Source organism: Salvelinus fontinalis, chromosome 27 (genome assembly GCF_029448725.1).
Source record: "Salvelinus fontinalis isolate EN_2023a chromosome 27, ASM2944872v1, whole genome shotgun sequence".
Lineage (NCBI taxonomy): Eukaryota > Metazoa > Chordata > Actinopteri > Salmoniformes > Salmonidae > Salvelinus > Salvelinus fontinalis.
The window spans coordinates 28,341,435-28,360,653 of NC_074691.1; the positions used below are offsets into that span (position 1 = coordinate 28,341,435).

The 19,219-nt window shown below is 44.6% G+C and overlaps 1 protein-coding gene across 9 annotated transcripts in view; it reads left to right on the forward strand.

Annotated features, from left to right (window-relative positions):
• The window catches only part of LOC129825391 (serine/threonine-protein kinase MRCK alpha-like), a 135,377-nt gene continuing 116,158 nt past the window's right edge, over positions 1-19,219 (forward strand). For 8 of the 9 annotated variants that reach the window (XM_055885473.1, XM_055885469.1, XM_055885472.1 and 5 more), the window contains exon 1: positions 1-1,221. In XM_055885473.1, coding sequence (XP_055741448.1) covers positions 1,044-1,221 — 178 coding nt within the window. In that variant the 5' untranslated portion in view covers positions 1-1,043. The remainder of the gene's footprint in view (positions 1,222-19,219) is intronic. The other variant, XM_055885466.1, reaches the window with a different exon arrangement.

Consider the following 19,219-nt stretch of genomic DNA (forward strand, 5'->3'; position numbering starts at 1 on the left):
TCAATCTACCTCAGTGCCAGATTTTGTGCTTTTATCACAATATGCACGATAGTGCCTATTTTTTTCATTTTCGCCACCTAGCTACAACGACCGCAGTTTCCATTCACAATATTGTCCGCTATCCTTCCAGTATACCCTCGCGTCCCACAGGACAGCAGATGCTGTGACGGCAGTGTGTGACGTTCGCCATGATGAGCTGGGGTTTTGCCTGCAGCAAGCTGTAGTTCGAGAACGGCAAGCGACCGACGTGGGAAGCAAGGGGGAAGGCAGTGTACTGGATTGGTATGAGCAAGAATGCAGCTTTTTTCTTGACGGGAAAAAGCTCAACCCCTCAGAGAAACCGCATTTTCGACGGATACAGCAATGGACATATATTCGAACCATAGTTTTAAACTGTGAAGAGGGCCAGGCAGAGGATTTTAAAATAATTGGATTTAAACGAAAAAACTAGCTAGTTAAGCCTTGCGACCTTCCATTCTCAGACTCAACAGAGGAGGGGCATTGCATTGAGGCTTTGTAGCATTGCAGATCTAGTGTTGATGCATTTTTTGTCGCTGCAGTTTGGATAACCACATATCAACAACTCGGGGGATTGCTATAACTGCATTCTCACGGGTAATATTTTCATTTGGGGTATTTTTGCCAGGAGAAGACTGGAAAAAATACGTAAGGAAATACTACAAGCGGCTTTCATTAGCCTACGTCAAAATCTGCTGGCCAGGGCAGGGTCTGCAATTGTGAGTTCTCCTTTGTGTTTTGGGGGAATAGGATAAATAAAATGAGGAAATATTACATGGCTCACTCACCTCCGAGATACTCTATATATACCTTTGTGAGAGGTGGGTCACGATAGTTCTATTTTAGCTCGCTATTAGCTTGCTTGCCTCAAAGTTTTTATTCATTTTGCTACAAGGTGAGACAGAGACAAGCTAAGCGAACTTCTTCTGTTCGTCCCTGGTCAGCCTGAATATAAGGCTTAGCTAACTATTTAAGTGAGTTAATATAATTTCCTCTACTAGCATCACCTGACTACAGTTTGAATCATGTCGGGAGAGGTCCGTTTGAAGAAACTGGAAAAGATGATCCTTGACGGCCCAGCTCAGTCAAATGACCAATGCCTTAGCGTGGAAACGCTATTGGATATCCTCATCTGCCTTTATGACGAGTGCAACAACTCACCCCTCAGAAGGGAGAAAAACATCTTGGAGTTTCTGGATTGGGGTAAGTTCCCCCCTTTCTTTTAAAAATGATAATGGTGGTGCAATGTGCCCCCCCCATACCTTTTTATAGTAGTAGAGACCTCAGCACAAGGCCTGGTCATGAATGAGCTGCTATCCTCTTAGCCTAGGCCACCTCCACACCTCCTTTTTTAACTTCAAGGCTATTGTGCTTTTCTACTGTATGACTGCTTTTGGGGTACTTTATATCCAACTTGAGTCGTGTCCCATAACAAATTGACTTTACACACCAACAGCAAATGCTAACATTTGTTGTAGTGGCAGTAGCCAGGCAGTGGCCTAGCACGAGCCCCAAATGTCATGGAACGTTTGCAATGGTGTAACCTCTCCCCCACTCACGGTCATTGAAAAGCAAAGCACACAGGACCACACACAACTTAATCATTTGTTGAAAAAGCGAACTGTGTGTGACGACATTGGTGGTTTGGTTCGAGCACTAATGGAATGCGAACGACCTTTTATCTGACTGGTCCAGCGGTAACTCTGTATGGGTATGCCTTACCGAGATGCCCAAGTGCCAAGTGTGATTTAATTTGGACATTTACCCCGTGTTAACACACGGACCCAGCCAGGGGCCAGGGGAAACACTGCAATATGTACTGCAATTAGGTGCTTTTATTCAGGACTCAGCCATTTCACTGACAGTAGCTGCAAACAATGGAAATCATTTCATCTTTACAAACACCATAGAAACACTATCCAAACACTATCAAAATAAGTATATGCTTCATTTAGGCTAAGGGGTTGTAATATATTGCCAGTACATGTAGCCTACTAAAATAAAGCATATTTCAACACCTTTGGTGGTGTCCTCCTTTTGACCTCTGAGCTTACCACAAGGTTTGATGACATGATTTGACAAATGCTTCATACCCTAATGAATCGTGCTTATACCCAGGCCTGTCACATGAAACACCATTCCCCAAAGATGGGTGAGACACTTAAATTCAAAATACACCTTTCACTTGAACTTTAATGTTCACAAAACATAATGCTCAAAACATTGCCATTATAAAACACCATCATGTTATAAAGTATAAGACTAGCTATGACTGATGTCAACCCTGATATCCCCTTCATGCTCAGCCCACAACAGTAGACAGACATTACTATAAGGTTTGCTTTTCGTCACTTAGTTTGGTGACCTCATTTTGGTTGCTATGGCAACAGACCCCTGTATAACCTGCAGCCATCAGTGAATGGACCAGGCCTAGTTCACCATATCCTTCTGTTATGACCTTATAACACTGACTACCTAGTAGTAAGCAGAAGATTGGAAGAGGCGTTGACCTGAATTACACTATTTTTAAGGCTCAATTATGAAATATGTAACAATTGTTTTATCTGCATTGTTTATTTGCTATTAATGGAAAAATATGTTCATTCTAAATACTGTCCAGCACAATGCAACAGCACTAGCCTATATTATACACTAATAACAATGCTATAGGCCTAAAACACTATACTGTACTTTATAATACTATACTATAGGCCTACTATCTATGTAGCCTGAGAAGTTGAAGTCCAGATATGAGGAGGAACAGAAGAAACAACAATCTGTTTGAGAATGAACTGTTGTTGTGGTTCTGGTGACATGTGGATCTGGCATGATGTGTTGTGGTTCTAGTATGGTGTGGTGTGGTTCTGGTGACATGTGGATCTGGCATGATGTGGTGTGATGTTGTGTTGTAGTTCTGGTATGGTGTCGGTATGATGTGGTGTGATGATGATGTGGTGTAGTTCTGGTATGGTGTGGGTATGATGTGATGTTGTGGTGTTGTTCTGGTATGATGTGATGATGATGATGATGTTGTGGTTATGGTATGGTGTGGTTCTGGTATAATGTGGTTCTGGTATGTGGTTCTGGTATGGTGTGGTGTGGTTCTGGTATGACGTGGTGTGGTTCTGGTGTGGTGTGGTTCTGGTATGATGTGGTTCTGGTGTGGTTCTGGTATGGTGTGGTTCTGGTATGATGTGGTGTGGTTCTAGTATAATGTGGTTCTGGTATGGTGTGGTTCTGGTATAGTGTGGTTCTGGTATAATGTGGTTCTGGTGTGGTGTGGTTCTGGTATGGTGTGGTGTAGTTCTGGTATGGTGTGGCTCTGGTGTGATGTGGTTCTGGTGTGGTGTGGTTCTGGTATAATGTGGTGTGGTTCTGGTGTGGTTCTAGTGTGGTGTGGTTCTGGTATGGTGTGGTTCTGGTATGGTGTGTGGCGTGGTTCTGGTCTGATGTGGTTCTGGTGTGGTGTGGCTAACTGTTGAACTCCAGTAGAAGACATCCACCCCACTGGGCCTCTGGTTGGTTATATCGGCAGCCACCATTGGTTGTGATGGTGAGGATATCTTAAACACACCATACACCTCACTTAGTTACTCACAGTCCTACCCAGGCCAGGTGTTGATGGGCATGGTAGAAGCTAGGAGGGTCTGTGGGTGCTGATGATGGGGTTGATTGTGATGTGAAGGGCCAGGACATCCTTGTCAAGATGCTGGATGTTCTACTTTTCCCTGTGATGATTCCACAGGGGCAGCTAACAGGAAACACAGGGACTAGATGCTGGGCTCTTTGGGCACATGATGTCATACCAGGAAGTGGCTCTGCTGTGTATTGTGTTGGTCACTGCTGTCCTGCAGCCTGTGACTATGAAGACAGCTGGCAGTGGTCAGGTGACTCACTCACACTCTTTCATTTATTCATTAATACACACGTGTACACATACACATGTAGTGGGTGAAGGTTCCTTTTCCATTGTCCTGAGAGGGATCACCATCATGGAGGGGTACTATGGAGTCAGAGGGCGGCCGTGTCACGTCACAGTGGATGTCTTCCCTGAACCTTCGCTCCATATCAGACCATTGAAGTGGCCTAAACATAGCAGACCAACAGTCGGTTATGTTTTCATGCCCTCCTCCAAATCCTTACATAGCACACATACCCACTTCTAACACTTTCCCAGCTCAACCAAACAAACCACCTAACCAATAGAAGGTGAAGCTGAGAATGAATCATATTTTCTAGCTGCAGGAAGCTGAACCTCCTATATATGAATGACTGGCCCTGGTTTCCTCACCACTCTCTCCCAGAGGGTAGCCTACAACTCGGTTTATTAGCAAGCTCTGAGGACCAAGAGGTTTGTAAATAAATGTCCATCATCTGCCGCTGGGATGACGCCTCTCTCCCGGCTGTGGATACAGCAGGCCAGGCAGTATTTACAGAACATTTTGGGGTGAATATGAACACACATTTGCAGGCTGCACAGACACACACAAACAGTCACACATGCAGGACACACACACACACACACAGGCTGAATAAGGACCATTACTCTACTCATAAATGACTTCTAAATTAGTCAAACCCAGAGGAACAATTACCCCCCCCCCCCCCCCCCCCCATCCAAGTCTAGACCAATGATACAGAGTGACATTGTTTTCTCAAATTATTTCTCACTTGTGAAAGGATGAATTTATGCAAGGCTTGCTAGTTGATCTGTTATGGCTGAAATGGATGCGGAGCCAACTGGCAAAGACATCCTACTGTCTTTCCCCTTCACTTAGGCCTGTTCCGCTGGGGTTTCTGTGGTAGCAGGGCAGGGGACAGGATCCACCGTACTTCCAGGAGGATGCATGTGTCTGTTAAGCAGGGTTGGGGATCAATTCTATTTCAATTCAGTATTTTCGAAAAGTGGAATGAAATTAAAACCCCAAGTGGTAGTCTGTCTGAGGTAGATGATGGAACTGTTAAAAAAGGGTAATCTACTCAATGTGTCTGAAAAACACACAGTAAACAAAATATTTGTGTTATTATTTCAGTCCGGTATCATATTGGATCAGTGCCCAGATTTCTGGCTTCAATCGGGAAAACTATTAACAGCTTGGAACAGGCCCAGCAGAACAGGCCCAGCAGAACAGGTCAGACCAGGTCCAGCATCTCAGTGGTGCTGACCTAGTATCAGTATAGCCTTTTAGGTCACAATGAATATAATTCAAAGCAAATGTTATTTGTCACATGTGCCGAATACAACCGGTGTAGACCTTACCCTGAAATGCTTACTTACAAGACATTAATTACAATACCGTTTTAAAATATTAACTAAATAAACTAAAGTAACATAAACAAAGGAACACAATAAAATAACAAGAGGCTATATAGGGGGTACAGGTTAGTCGAGGTAATTTGTAGGTAGGGGTAAAGTGACTATCCATAGATAATAAAAAGTGAGTAGCAGCAGTGTAAAAACAAAGGAGGGGGATGTCAATTTAAATAGTCCGGGTGGCCATTTAATTGATTGTTCAGCAGGGTTATAACTTGGGGGTAGAAGCTGTTAAGGAGCCTTTTGGACCTAGACTTGGCACTCTGGTACTGCTTGCCGTGCGGTAGCAGAGAGAACAGTCTATGACTTGGGTGACAGGAGTCTTTGACACTTTTCTGGGCCTTCCCTGACCAGTAGAGGACCTGATCCCAGATCAGTACTCCTTCATGGCGGAGAAGCTGGGTCAGAGTTAATAAATAACATGCAGAAACACCAGGGTATCTCTGCCTTTAGTTTGTCCCCCCTCTCTACAACAGGATGTTGCTTCCACACAGAGGGCTTGGCATGGAACAGCTGTAATAGTAGAGTTATATGCCAAATAATTTACCTCTGCTTGCTCCCAGGCCATGTTTTCTCTCTCTCCTCCTCCCTCACTCGCTCGTGCCCTCTGTATGCATGTGTGCCTTACTGGGTGTGGCTGGGAAATAGGCCTACAGACAGACATATACAAACACACAAATATAGGAAGCATACAGACGGTGCATTGCAATCATTCTTTCAACACAACAGGACCAAGAAAATAAACATTGCCACATACTAAGTCCCCAAAATTATGCTATTAGATAGCAATAAACAATGTATTTTGTGGTGAGATGTTGAGTGTCAAATGTCTTGTGATGATGGGTTAATTATGTGGCCAGGCGCAGGCAGGCCAGTGAAAGCTTGTGGTAGCTAGATAGTGAAGAAGGGAGTGAGTGCTTTGTGACTCTGTGTGTGTTCCGTAGCCAGAGCATCCCTGTATTTTGTGGAGGCTCAGCTGTGTGTAAAAACGCTGACTAAGCCAGACCCCAGCCCTTCACAGCTCAGCTGTGTGTAAAAACGCTGACTAAGCCAGGCCCCAGCCCTTCACAGCACAGCTGTGTGTAAAAACGCTGACTAAGCCAGGCCCCAGCCCTTCACAGCACAGCTGTGTGTAAAAACGCTGACTAAGCCAGGCCCCAGCCCTTCACAGCTCAGCTGTGTGTAAAAACGCTGACTAAGCCAGGCCCCAGCCCTTCACAGCTCAGCTGTGTGTAAAAACGCTGACTAAGCCAGGCCCCAGCCCTTCACAGCACAGCTGTGTGTAAAAACGCTGACTAAGCCAGGCCCCAGCCCTTCACAGCTCAGCTGTGTGTAAAAACGCTGACTAAGCCAGGCCCCAGCCCTTCACAGCACAGCTGTGTGTAAAAACGCTGACTAAGCCAGGCCCCAGCCCTTCACAGCACAGCTGTGTGTAAAAACGCTGACTAAGCCAGGCCCCAGCCCTTCACAGCACAGCTGTGTGTAAAAACGCTGACTAAGCCAGGCCCCAGCCCTTCACAGCTCAGCTGTGTGTAAAAACGCTGACTAAGCCAGGCCCCAGCCCTTCACAGCTCAGCTGTGTGTAAAAACGCTGACTAAGCCAGGCCCCAGCCCTTCACAGCACAGCTGTGTGTAAAAACGCTGACTAAGCCAGGCCCCAGCCCTTCACAGCTCAGCTGTGTGTAAAAACGCTGACTAAGCCAGGCCCCAGCCCTTCACAGCTCAGCTGTGTGTAAAAACGCTGACTAAGCCAGGCCCCAGCCCTTCACAGCACAGCTGTGTGTAAAAACGCTGACTAAGCCAGGCCCCAGCCCTTCACAGCTCAGCTGTGTGTAAAAACGCTGACTAAGCCAGGCCCCAGCCCTTCACAGCTCAGCTGTGTGTAAAAACGCTGACTAAGCCAGGCCCCAGCCCTTCACAGCTCAGCTGTGTGTAAAAACGCTGACAAAGCCAGGCCCCAGCCCTTCACAGCTCAGCTGTGGAATTTGGAGTGGAGGCGCAAATTTAGGAATACAAAAGCTGTTTAGGGGATAGCTTTTTGTCCATTTAACATTTTTAGTAAATTAGCAGACGTTCTTATCCAGAGTGACTTACACTTAGTGCATTTATCTTAAGATGGCTAGTTAAGACAACCATATCAGTCTTTTTGTTGTTGATGGGGGTGAATCGCCTACTCTTTGAACAGGTAGTGTTTTAGACCCTCTCTCTCTCATCCCTCTCTGCGCCATGCTTTCTGTCATCTTTCTCTCCATTCTTTCCATATCATCTCTTTCTCTTTCATATCATCGTTCTTTCCATCTTTCTTGCACCCTCCCTCTTCCCGTCCCTCGATCTCTATGTTCCAGTCTTGCCCCTCCCCTTTTCTCTCCATCCATAACTCCATCCATCCCCCCTTTTCCTCCTCTCTACTCCTCCATCCCCCACCCCCTTTTCCTCCTCTCTCAGGCCCTGTGTTCCGGTATGGTCACCAGTCAGTGACGGTGTGTTTGGTATGGTGACCAGTCAGTGTGTTTGGCATGGTGACCAGTCAGTGTGTTTGGTATGATGACCAGTCAGTGTGTTTGGTATGGTGACCAGTCAGTGTGTTTGGTATGGTGACCAGTCAGTGTGTTTGGTATGGTGACCAGTCAGTGTGTTTGGCATGGTGACCAGTCAGTGTGTTTGGCATGGTGACCAGTCAGTGTGTTTGGCATGGTGACCAGTCAGTGTGTTTGGTATGGTGACCAGTCAGTGTGTTTGGTATGGTGACCAGTCAGTGTGTTTGGTATGGTGACCAGTCAGTGTGTTTGGTATGGTGACCAGTCAGTGTGTTTGGCATGGTGACCAGTCAGTGTGTTTGGTATGGTGACCAGTCAGTGTGTTTGGCATGGTGACCAGTCAGTGTGTTTGGCATGGTGACCAGTCAGTGTGTTTGGCATGGTGACCAGTCAGTGTGTTTGGTATGGTGACCAGTCAGTGTGTTTGGCATGGTGACCAGTCAGTGTGTTTGGCATGGTGACCAATCAGTGTGTTTGGCATGGTGACCAATCAGTGTGTTTGGCATGGTGACCAATCAGTGTGTTTGGCATGGTGACCAGTCAGTGTGTTTGGTATGGTGACCAGTCAGTGTGTTTGGTATGGTGACCAGTCAGTGTGTTTGGCATGGTGACCAGTCAGTGTGTTTGGCATGGTGACCAGTCAGTGTGTTTGGTATGGTGACCAGTCAGTGTGTTTGGCATGGTGACTAGTCAGTGTGTTTGGCATGGTGACCAGTCAGTGTGTTTGGTATGGTGACCAGTCAGTGTGTTTGGAATGTCCGTGGTTCTTCTCCTGATTCTATATTACCACCTAGCGTTTCTCTGGTAGAGGGTAGAGTGCCCTTGGCTTTTGATGTGTTATGATTTTGAGGATGACCTTCTCTATTTTCAGGTCTACACTGGGCTGTGTGCAGCAGTTGATGTTAAGGCCTCATCCTCCTTGCTTAGTCACAGGAAGCTGTAGCTAGATGAGCAGTCCAGTGACGCTGCCTTCCCTTGCATGCCATCACATCATCGGGAAATCCTGTGGTCGCTCTGATTGTCATCTCAATTGTCTGTGGGAAGGGACGTCTCTGCTGCTGCCCCTATATATAGAACAATACCTCATCCCTGCTTTCCCCCTAGTGGAAGAGCTGAGAGTGCTGCAGGGACAATGACCATGTCTCTTAGGCTGTCTTTGGATCGGTCAGGTTCTGTCTGTGGATCGGTCAGGTTCTGTCAGGGTGGGAGATTTATTTGACATGAACGTGCCTTTTAGGTCTTAGGGCTGTCTGTGGCTCGGTCAGGTTCTGTCTCTGGTTCTCTGTGGATCTGTCAGGGTGAGTGGAAGGGCCTCAGGACTGTGTGCCTGACAGCTCTGCTCATCTGCTACTTTATTGTGTGTTTTCCTCTTTTTCCTCATAAGACTTGCTGGATGACATGCTTTAAAGAGACACTGCACTTCCTGATTTGGCCTCGTTTTTCATCAACGTTCGTTTAGACATGCCTGCGGCCGTGATTGAAGGCAAACAAATGTTTCCACTGCTCCGCTGTCCTACAACACAATATTCTATCACTGGATAGTTTTGTCTCATCTTTCTGAGAGACAGATCCCAGAAGTAATATCCATACAGGTGTAGGTTACATGTGGGCATATCACAAACATCTCCCGGCTTGACTGTAGATACATAAGCAAAGAATCTATGGATGTGTTCGTATTACAAAGACAAAACATTTTCTGCTGTAAATATGATATTGATGTGCTTCTAAAGAGCGTATGCCTACACTTTAACACATCTCAGTCCGTTGTGTGTAGAGAACAACTTCAGCTGTCTAACCAGAACTAGAATGACATTCTATTGGTCTATTTGCCCAAATCTATGGATTTGGCTGTTTAATACACTGACATGCACAGCTCTATCTCTCTGAAGTTCTGTCTTCAAATTTGAATTGTCACATGCCTTGTAAACAACAGGTGTAGACTTACTCACAGGCCCTTCCCTACAATGCAGAATACAGTCAAATTATAATAATAGAAAAAAAAAAAATTGTAACACAAGGAATAAATACACAATGAGCAATGATAGCTTGGCTATATTTAATTTGATTTAACCTTTTATTTAACTAGGTAAGTTAAATATATATATATGAGTTTACTGAGTCGATGTGCAGGGGTACGAAGAAATTGAGGTAGAAATGTACTAGAGGTCAACCGATTATGATTTTTCAACGCCGATACCGATTTATTGGAGGACCAAAAAAAGCCGATACCGATTAATCGGACAATTGTTTTATTTTTTAAATTTTTATTTGTAATAATGACAATTACAACAATACTGAACGAACACTTTTATTTTAACTTAATATAATACATCAATAAAATTAATTTAGCCTCAAATAAATAATGAAACATTTTCAATTTGGTTTAAATAATGCAAAAACAAAGTGTTGGAGAAGAAAGTAAAACTGCAATATGTGCCATGTAAAAAAGCTAATGTTTAAGTTCCTTGCTCAGAACATATGAAAGCTGGTGGTTCCTTTTAACATGAGTCTTCAATATTCCCAGGTAAGAAGTTTTAGGTTGTAGTATTATAGGAATTATAGGACTATTTCTCTCTATACCATTTGTATTTCATATACCTTTGACTATTGGATGTTCTTATAGGCACTTTAGTATTGCCAGTGTAACGGTATAGCTTCTGTCCCTCTCCTCGCCCCTAGCTGGGCTCGAACCAGGAACACATCGAAAACAGCCACCCTCGAAGCATCGTTATTCATTGCTCCACAAATGCCACGTCCCTTGCAGAGCAAGGGGAACAACTACTTCAAGGTCTCAGAGCGAGTGCCATCACCAATTGAAACGCAATTGGCGCACACCCCGCTAACTAGCTAGCCATTTCACATCGGTAACACCAGTCTAATCTCGGGAGTTGATAGGCTTGAAGTCATAAACAGCTCAATCCTTAAAGCACAACGAAGAGCTGCTGTCAAACGCACGAAAGTGCTGTTTGAATGAATGCTTACGAGGCTGCTGCTGCCTACTACCGTTCAGTCAGACTGCTCTATCAAATCATAGACTTAATTATAGCATAATAACACACAGAAATACGAGCCGTAGGTCATTAATATGGTCAAATCCGGAAACTATCATTTCGAAAACAAAACGTTTATTCTTTCAGTGAAATACAGAACTGTTCCGTATTTTATCTAACGGATGGCATCCCTACATTGGTGCAACGACAGCGCTTTTTTCGCAAATGCGCTTGTTAAGTCATCACCCGTTTGGAGAAGTAGGCTGTGATTCGATGAGAAATGAACAGTCACCGCATCGATTATATGCAACGCAGGACAAGCTAGATAAACTAGTAATATCATCAACCATGTGTAGTTAACTAGTGATTATGTTAAGATTGATTGTTTTTTTCTAAGATAAGTTTAATGCTAGCTAGCAACTTACCTTGGCTTCTTGCTGCACTCGCGTAGCAGGTAGTCAGCCTGCCATGCAGGCTACTCGTGGAGTGCAATGTAAGGCAGGTGGTTAGAGCGTTGGACTAGTAACCGGAAGGTTGCAAGATCGAATCCCCGAGCTGACAAGATAAAAATCTGCCGTTCTGCCCCTGAACAAGGCAGTTAACCCACTGTTCCTAGGCCGTCATTGTAATATGAATGTTTTCTTAACTGACTTGCCTAGTTAAATAAAGGTTAAAAAAAATAAAAATCCGCCACAATCGGTGTCCAAAAATGCCGATTACCGATTGTTATGAAAACTTGAAATCGGCCCTAATTAATTGGCCATTCCGATTAATTGGTCGACTAATATGTACTTATAGGTGGGGGTAAAGCGACTAGGCAACAGGATAGATAATAGACTGTAGCAGCAGTGTATGTGATGAGTGTGGAAGTGTGTGTGTGGCGACGGTGTGCCTGTGTGTGTGTTGGAGTGTCAGTGTAAGTATGTGTGAGTATGTGGGTAGAGTCCAGTGTGTGTGTGCATAGAGTTAAGAGTTAGTGCAAAAAGGGTCAATGCAGATAGTCCAGGCAGCTATTTGGTTAACTATTTAGAGGTTCGTATGGCTTGGTGGCAGCAGCTGTTCAGGAGCCTTTTGGTCCCAGACTTAGTGCTCTTGTACTGCTTGCCGTCGTGTGGTAGCAGAGAGAACAGTTTATGACTTGGGTGGGTGGAGTATTTTTATTTTTAGGGCCTTCCTCTGACACCGTCTGGTATAGAGGTCCTGGGTGGCAGGGAGTTCAGCCCCAGTGATGTACTGGGCCTTACGCACTGCCCTCTGTAGTGCCTTGCGGTCGGATGCCAAGCAGTTGCCATACCAAGCGGTGATGCAGCCAGTCAAGATGCTATAGAATTTTTTGGAGGATCTGAGGGCCCATGCTAAAACCTTTCAGCCTCCTGAGGTGGAAGAGCTGTTGTCCTACCCTCTTCACGACTGTGTTGGTGTGTTTGGACCGTGATGGGTTCAAACATGTGGACATTGAGGAACTTGAAGCTCTCGATCTGCTCCACTACAGCCCCGTTGTTGTGAATGGGGATGTGTTCTGCCCTCCTTTTCCTGTAGTCCACGATCTGAAGTCTGAACAGCATTCTCATGTAGGTGTTCCTTTTGTCCATGTGGGAAAGGGCAGTATGGAGTGCAATAGAGATTTTGTCATCTGTGGATCTGTTTGGGTGGTATGCGAATTGGAGTGGGTCCAAAGGTTCTGGGATAATGGTGTTGCTGTGAGCCATGACCAGCATTTCATAGCTACAGACGTGAGTGCTACGTGGCGGTAGTCATTTAGAAAGGTTACCTTGGTGTTCTTGGGCGCAGGGACTATGGTGGTCTGCTTGAAGGTACTACAGACTGGGTTAGGGAGAGGTAGAAAATGTCAGTGAAGACACTCAGAGCATGCTCTTAGTACGCGTCCTGGTAATCCTTGTGAATGTTAACCTGTTTACAGGTCTTACTCACATCGGCTATGGAGAGCGCGATCACACAGTCATCCGGAATATCAGGTGCTCTCACGCATGGTTCAGTGTTTCTTGCCTCAAAGCAAGCCTAGAAGGCAGTTAGCTGGTCTGGTAGGCACCTCTCGGCTGGGTTTCCCTTTGTAATCTGTGATAGTTTGTAAACCCTGCCACATCCGATGAGCGTCCGAGCCGGCTTAGTAGGATTCGCCCTCAGTACTGTATTGCCGCTTTGCAGGATTTCTTCCGAATTAGTGTACCGCTCCTTGAAAGCGGCAGCTCTAGCCTTTAGCTCAGTACGGATGTTGCCTGTAATCCATGGCTTCTGGTTGGGATATATACGTACTGTCACTGTGGGTATGACGTCGACAATGCACTTATTAAAGAAGCCGGTGGCTGATGTGGTAAACTCCTCAATGCCATCGGATGAATCCAGGAACACATTCCAGTATGTGCTAGCGAAACAGTCCTGTAGCTTAGCATCCGTCTACGGTGGATCAAGTCTACAGTGGGTGATGAAGGCCCTTCCATGTATGTAATATTTTACAGGTTATAGACATGTGCAGTCAGGTGGCAGGTTGGGGTGGAGTACATGACACTCCATCCTGGATATGACTGAGTTTTACTCATCCCATGAGTCCAGTAGGCGGAGTTCAATATCTACAGGCAGATGTGAGATGCAGGAGGATTGCACTCTTCTCGTACTAAGTAGCCTACAGAATAATATGAGAAGAATGCAATATGTGAACTAATGTAGATATTCTAAACAAAGTGTTTACATTATCTATACTGAACAAAAATATGAATGTAGCAATTTCAAAGATTCAACAATTTCAAAGAGTTACAGTTCATATAAGTAAATCAGTCCAATTTAAATAAATTCATTAGGTCCTAATATATGGATTTCACATGACTGGGAATACAGATATGCATATGTTGGTCACAGATACCTTTAAAAAAGAATACAACATTTGTATGGGCGTGGATCAGAAATTCAGTCAGTATCTGGTGTGACCACCATTTGCCTTATGCAGGGTGACACATCTCCTTTACATAGTTGATCAAGCTGTTGATTGTGGCCTGTGGAATGTTGTCCCACTCATCTTCAATGGCAGCGCAAAGTTTTTGGATATTGGAGGGAGCCGTAACACGCTGTCGTACACGTTGATCCAGAGCATCCCAAACATGCTCAATGGGTGACATGTCTGGTGAATGTACAGGCCATGGAAGAATTGGGACATTTTCAGCTTCCAGAAATTGTGTACAGATCCTTGCAACATGGGGCTGTGCATTATCATGCTGAAACATGAGGTGATGGGAGCAGATGAATGGCACGACAATGGGCCACAGGATCTCGTCACAGTAGATCTGTGCATTCAAATTTCCATCGATAAAATGCAATTGTGTTTGTTGTCCATAGCTTATGCCTGCCCATACCATAACCCCACCGCCACCATGGGGAACTCTGTTCACAACATTTATATCAGCAAACAGCTCGCCCACACAATGCCATACACATGGTCCTCGGTTGTGAGGCCGGTTGGACCTACTGCCAAATTCTCTAAAACAAACATTAAATTCTCTGGCAACGGCACTAGTGGACATTCCTGCAGTCAGCATGCCAAATACACGCTCCCTCAAAACTTGAGACATCTGTGGCTTTGTGTTGTGTGACAAAACTGCACATTTTAGAGTGGCCTTTATTGTCCCCAGCACAAGCTGCACCTGTGTAATGATCATGCTGTTTTTATCAGCTTTGTGATATGCCACACCTGTCAGGTGCATAGATTATCTTGGCAAAGGAGAAATGCTCACTAACATGGATGTAAAAAAAAATGTGCCCAACATTTTAGAGAAATCAGCTTTTTGTGCATGTAGAACATTTCTGACATCTTGTATTTCAGCTCATGAAACATGGGACCAACACTTTACATGTTGCGTTGCTTTTGTTCAGTGTACATATTTACTTTCAAGTGTAACAGTTGAAGCCCTCGTTACTTACCCTGTCCCAGGAGTAGTACATTGCGACACCATGGATGAGGGGCACCTCCTTACAACATAGAAGACACAAACACACACAGCACTCACGGGCCTCCCGAGTTGCACAGCTGTCTAAGGCACTGCATCGCAGTGCTATAGGCATCGCTACAGAACCGGGTTCAATCCCAGGCAGTGTTGCAGCCGGCCATAACCGGGAGACCCATGAGGTGGTGAACAATTGGCCCATCGTCGTACGGGTTATGGGAGGGTGATCTGTTGTCATTAGCTTTGCCCTAGAAAATACACAATAATGTTGTTGCTTGGTGGAATCTTTTATGGGGTTAGCTGAAGCCCTCAAATGCTAGCTAGTTTGCTTGATTAGTTAGCAAGGCTCATACAGTAGCTAGCCAGTTCAAAACATTATTGAAAGCAAACTGGCGTCATGCATCAAACATGTCGTCAAATTTGCTTGATTACCGGCCTCCCGGGTGGCGCAGTGGTCTAAGGCTGTGCCAATAGCGATTCTGGGTTTGAGTCCAGTGACCGGGAGACCAATGGGGCAGCACACAATTGGCCCAGCGTTGTCCTTGTTAGGGGAGGGTTTGGCCGGCAGGGATGTCCTTGTCCCATCGCGCACTAGTGAGTCCTGTGGCGGGCCGGGCGCAGTACACGCTGACACAGTCGCCAGGTGTAGTGTTTCCTCCGACACATTGGTGCAGCTGGCTTCCGGGTAGGCGTTGTGTCAAGAAGCAGTGCGGTTGGGTTGTGTTTCAGAGGAAGCACGCCTAGCAACCTTTGCCTCTCCCGGGTCCGTACGGGAGTTGCAGCGATGAGACAAGACTGTAACTGTAATGGGTGTGTGTTGGTGGCAGGGACGTCAGGCGCAGGGGAACGAACTTGGTATAAACGGAGTCGTTTAATAAGTGCTCACAACTTCAAAAACCAAAATAGTTGTGCACGCATATGTATTCACCCCCTTTGCAATGAAGCCTCTAAATAAGATCTGGTGCAACCAATTACCTTAAGTCAAATAATTTGTTAGATTGCACACAGGTGGACTTTATTTAAGTGTCACATGATTTGTCACATGATCTCAGTATATATACACACCTGTTCTGAAAGGCCCCAGAGTCTGCAACACCACTAAGCAAGTGGCACCATGAAGACCAAGGAGCTCTCCAAACAGGTCAGGGACAAAGTTGTGGAGAAGTACAGATCAGGGCTGGGTTATAAAAAATATCTGAAACTTTGAACATCCCACGGAGCACCATTAAATCCATTATTAAAAAAAATGGAAAGAATATGGTACCACAACAAACCTGCCAAGAGAGGGCTGCCCACCAAAGCCCACGGAGCAGGCAAGGAGGGAATTCATCAGAGAGGCAACAGAGACCAAAGATAACCCTGAAGGAGCTGCAAAGCTCCACAGCAGAGATTGGAGTATCTGTTCATAGGACCACTTTAAGCTGTATACACTCCACAGAGCTGGGCTTTACAGAATAGTGGCCAGAAAAAATAAAAAAATAAGCAAACACATTTGGTGTTTGCCAAAAGGCATTTGGGAGACTCCCCAAACATATGGAGGAAGGTACTCTGGTCAGATGAGACTAAAATTGACCTTTTTGGCCATCAAGGAAACCGCTATGTCTGGCGCAAACCCAACACCTCTCACCACCCCGAGAACACCATCCCCACAGTGAAGCGTGGTGGCAGCATCATACCTGTCGGGATGTTTTTCATCGGCAGGGACTGGGAAACTGGTCAGAATTGAAGGAATGATGGATGGCGCTAAATACAGGAAAATTCTTGAGGGAAACCTGTTTCAGTCTTCCAGAGATTTGATACTGGGACAAAAGTTCACCTTCCAGCAGGACAATGACCCTAAGCATACTGCTAAAGCAACAACAAGTGGTTTAAGGGGAAACATTTAAATGTCTTGAAATGGCCTAGTCAAAGCCCAGCCCAGAGAATCTGTGGTTTGACTTAAAGATTGCTGTACACCAGCAGACCCCATCCAACTTGAAGGAGCTGGAGCGGTTTTGCCTTGAAGAATAGGCAAACATCCCAGTGACTAGATGTGCCAAGCTTATAGAGACATAACCCTAGAGACTTGCAGCTGTAATTGCTGCAAAAGCTGCCTCTACAAAGTATTGACTTGGGGGGGGGGGGTGAATAGTTATGCACACTTAAGTTTTCAGTTTCCTTGTTTGTTTCAAAATAAAAAAAATATTTTGTATCTACAATGTGGTAGTCATGTTGTGTAAATCAAATGATACAAACCCCCCAAAAATCAATTTTAATTCCAGGTTGTAAGGCAACAAAATAGGAAAAATACCAAGGGGGGTGAATACTTTTGCAAGGCACTGTATAGTCTTGTGAGTGTCCATAGCGTCAATGCAGATAGCCTGTGTAACCATTTCGCAGTCTTACGGCTTGGGGGTAGAAGCTAGCGTCCCACCTCGACAGCTTCCGGTGAAATTGCAGAGCGCCAAATTCTAAATTCTACTATAAATGTTTAACTTTCATGAAATCACAAGTGCTATACATCAAAATAAAGCTTAACTTGTTGTTAATCCAGCCGCCATGTCAGATTTTCAAAAGGCTTTACGGCGAAAGCAAACCATGTGATTATCTGAGGACAGCGCTCAGCACACACAAACTTACAAACAGTTAGCAGCCAAGTAGATTAGTCATGAATGTCAGAAATAACAATAAAATTAATCACTTACCTTTGATGATCTTCATATGGTTGCATTCACAAGACTCCCAGTTACACAATAAATGTTGGTTTTGTTTGATAAAGTCCCTCTTTATATCCAAAAAACTCAATTTTGTTGGCACATTTTGTTCAGTAATCCAATGGCTCAAATGCGGTCACAAAAGGCAGACAAAAATTCCAAATAGTATCCGTAATGTTCGTTGAAACATGTCAAACAATGTTTATAATCAATCAGGTTGTTTTTAGCCTAAATAATCGATAATATTTCACCCCGACAATAGTGTCCTCAATATAAAAGAAAAACAACGAAAGGCGCGCTCTCGGGATTGCGCACCAAACAGGTTGGGGACTTTCCACTGGCCTCTCATTGAAACTGCTCATTCTCCCTCATTTTTCAGAATAAAGGCCTGAAACAATGTCTAAAGACTGTTCACAGCTTGTGGAAGCCACAGGGAAAGCAATCTGGGTCATAACCATTTATATGGTGGATAGGCTTTCAATGGAAAAACACCCATTTCAAAATAATAGAGCTTCCTGGATGGATTTTTCTCAGGTTTTTGCCTGCCATTTCAGTTCTGTTATACACACAGACATTATTTTAACCGTTTTGGAAACTTTAGAGTGTTTTCTATCCAAATCTACCAATTATGTGCATGTCCTAGCTTTTGGGCCTGAGTAGCAGGCAGTTTACTTTGGGCATGCTTTTCATCCAAAATTCTGAATGCTGCCCTCTATCCTAAAAAAGTTAATATTTTAAAAATTCTTCAAGGTCTGTCAAATTGGTTGTTGATCATTGCTAGATGACCATTTGCAGGTCTTGCCATAGATTTTCAAGTATGCAACTTATTATGTGACTTGTTAAGCACATTGCAATAACAAAGGAGTTGAATACTTATTTAGCCAAGACATTTCAGCTTTTTATTTTGTATTAATTTGTAAACATTCTACAACAGAATTTCTCTGACATTATAGGGTATTATGTGTAGGCCATTTACACAAAAAAATCTCTATTGAATCCATTTTAAATTCAGGCTGTATCACAACAAAATGTGGAAAAAGCCAAGAGGTGTAAATACTTTCTGAAGGTACTGTACACATGCGCATGAATGCCGAGACAACGCATGCACACACATGCACACGCACACACATACACACATGCACACGCACGCACACACACATGCACACACATGCACACGCACGCACACACACATATGCTGCTGCTCTGTTCTTTATTATTACTGTTATTCTTGTCTATCCTGATGCTTAGTCACTTTACCCTGCCTTTTATGTAGAAATCTACCTCAAATGCTCTTGTCTGGGGAAGACGTTCCAGTGGGCGAGTTAATTTTGTGCGACCCGGTGCCCTGGGTGGGAGGGGTTTACTCATTTTCGACCATTCCATTGGTCCTCCTAAGGAGAGGTCTCCGCCCGCCCGGGGCAGCGGCCATGCAAAGCGAAGTCACCCAGTCTTTTCCCAGAAAACACAGTGCAACAACGTGTTAGTAGGCAAAGGAGGCATGAATTGTTGACATAATTGTAATCCAAACGGAACCTTCATTTACCCGTTATGACACACACAAGTTCCAAACTCTGGTTTGGACAAGACTGACTTCATGACCAAAATGTTTCTGACTCGTTGCCACATACAGTGGGGCAAAAAAGTATTTAGTCAGCTACCAATTGTGCAAGTTCTCCCACTTAAAAAGATGAGAGAGGCCTGTAATTTTCATCAT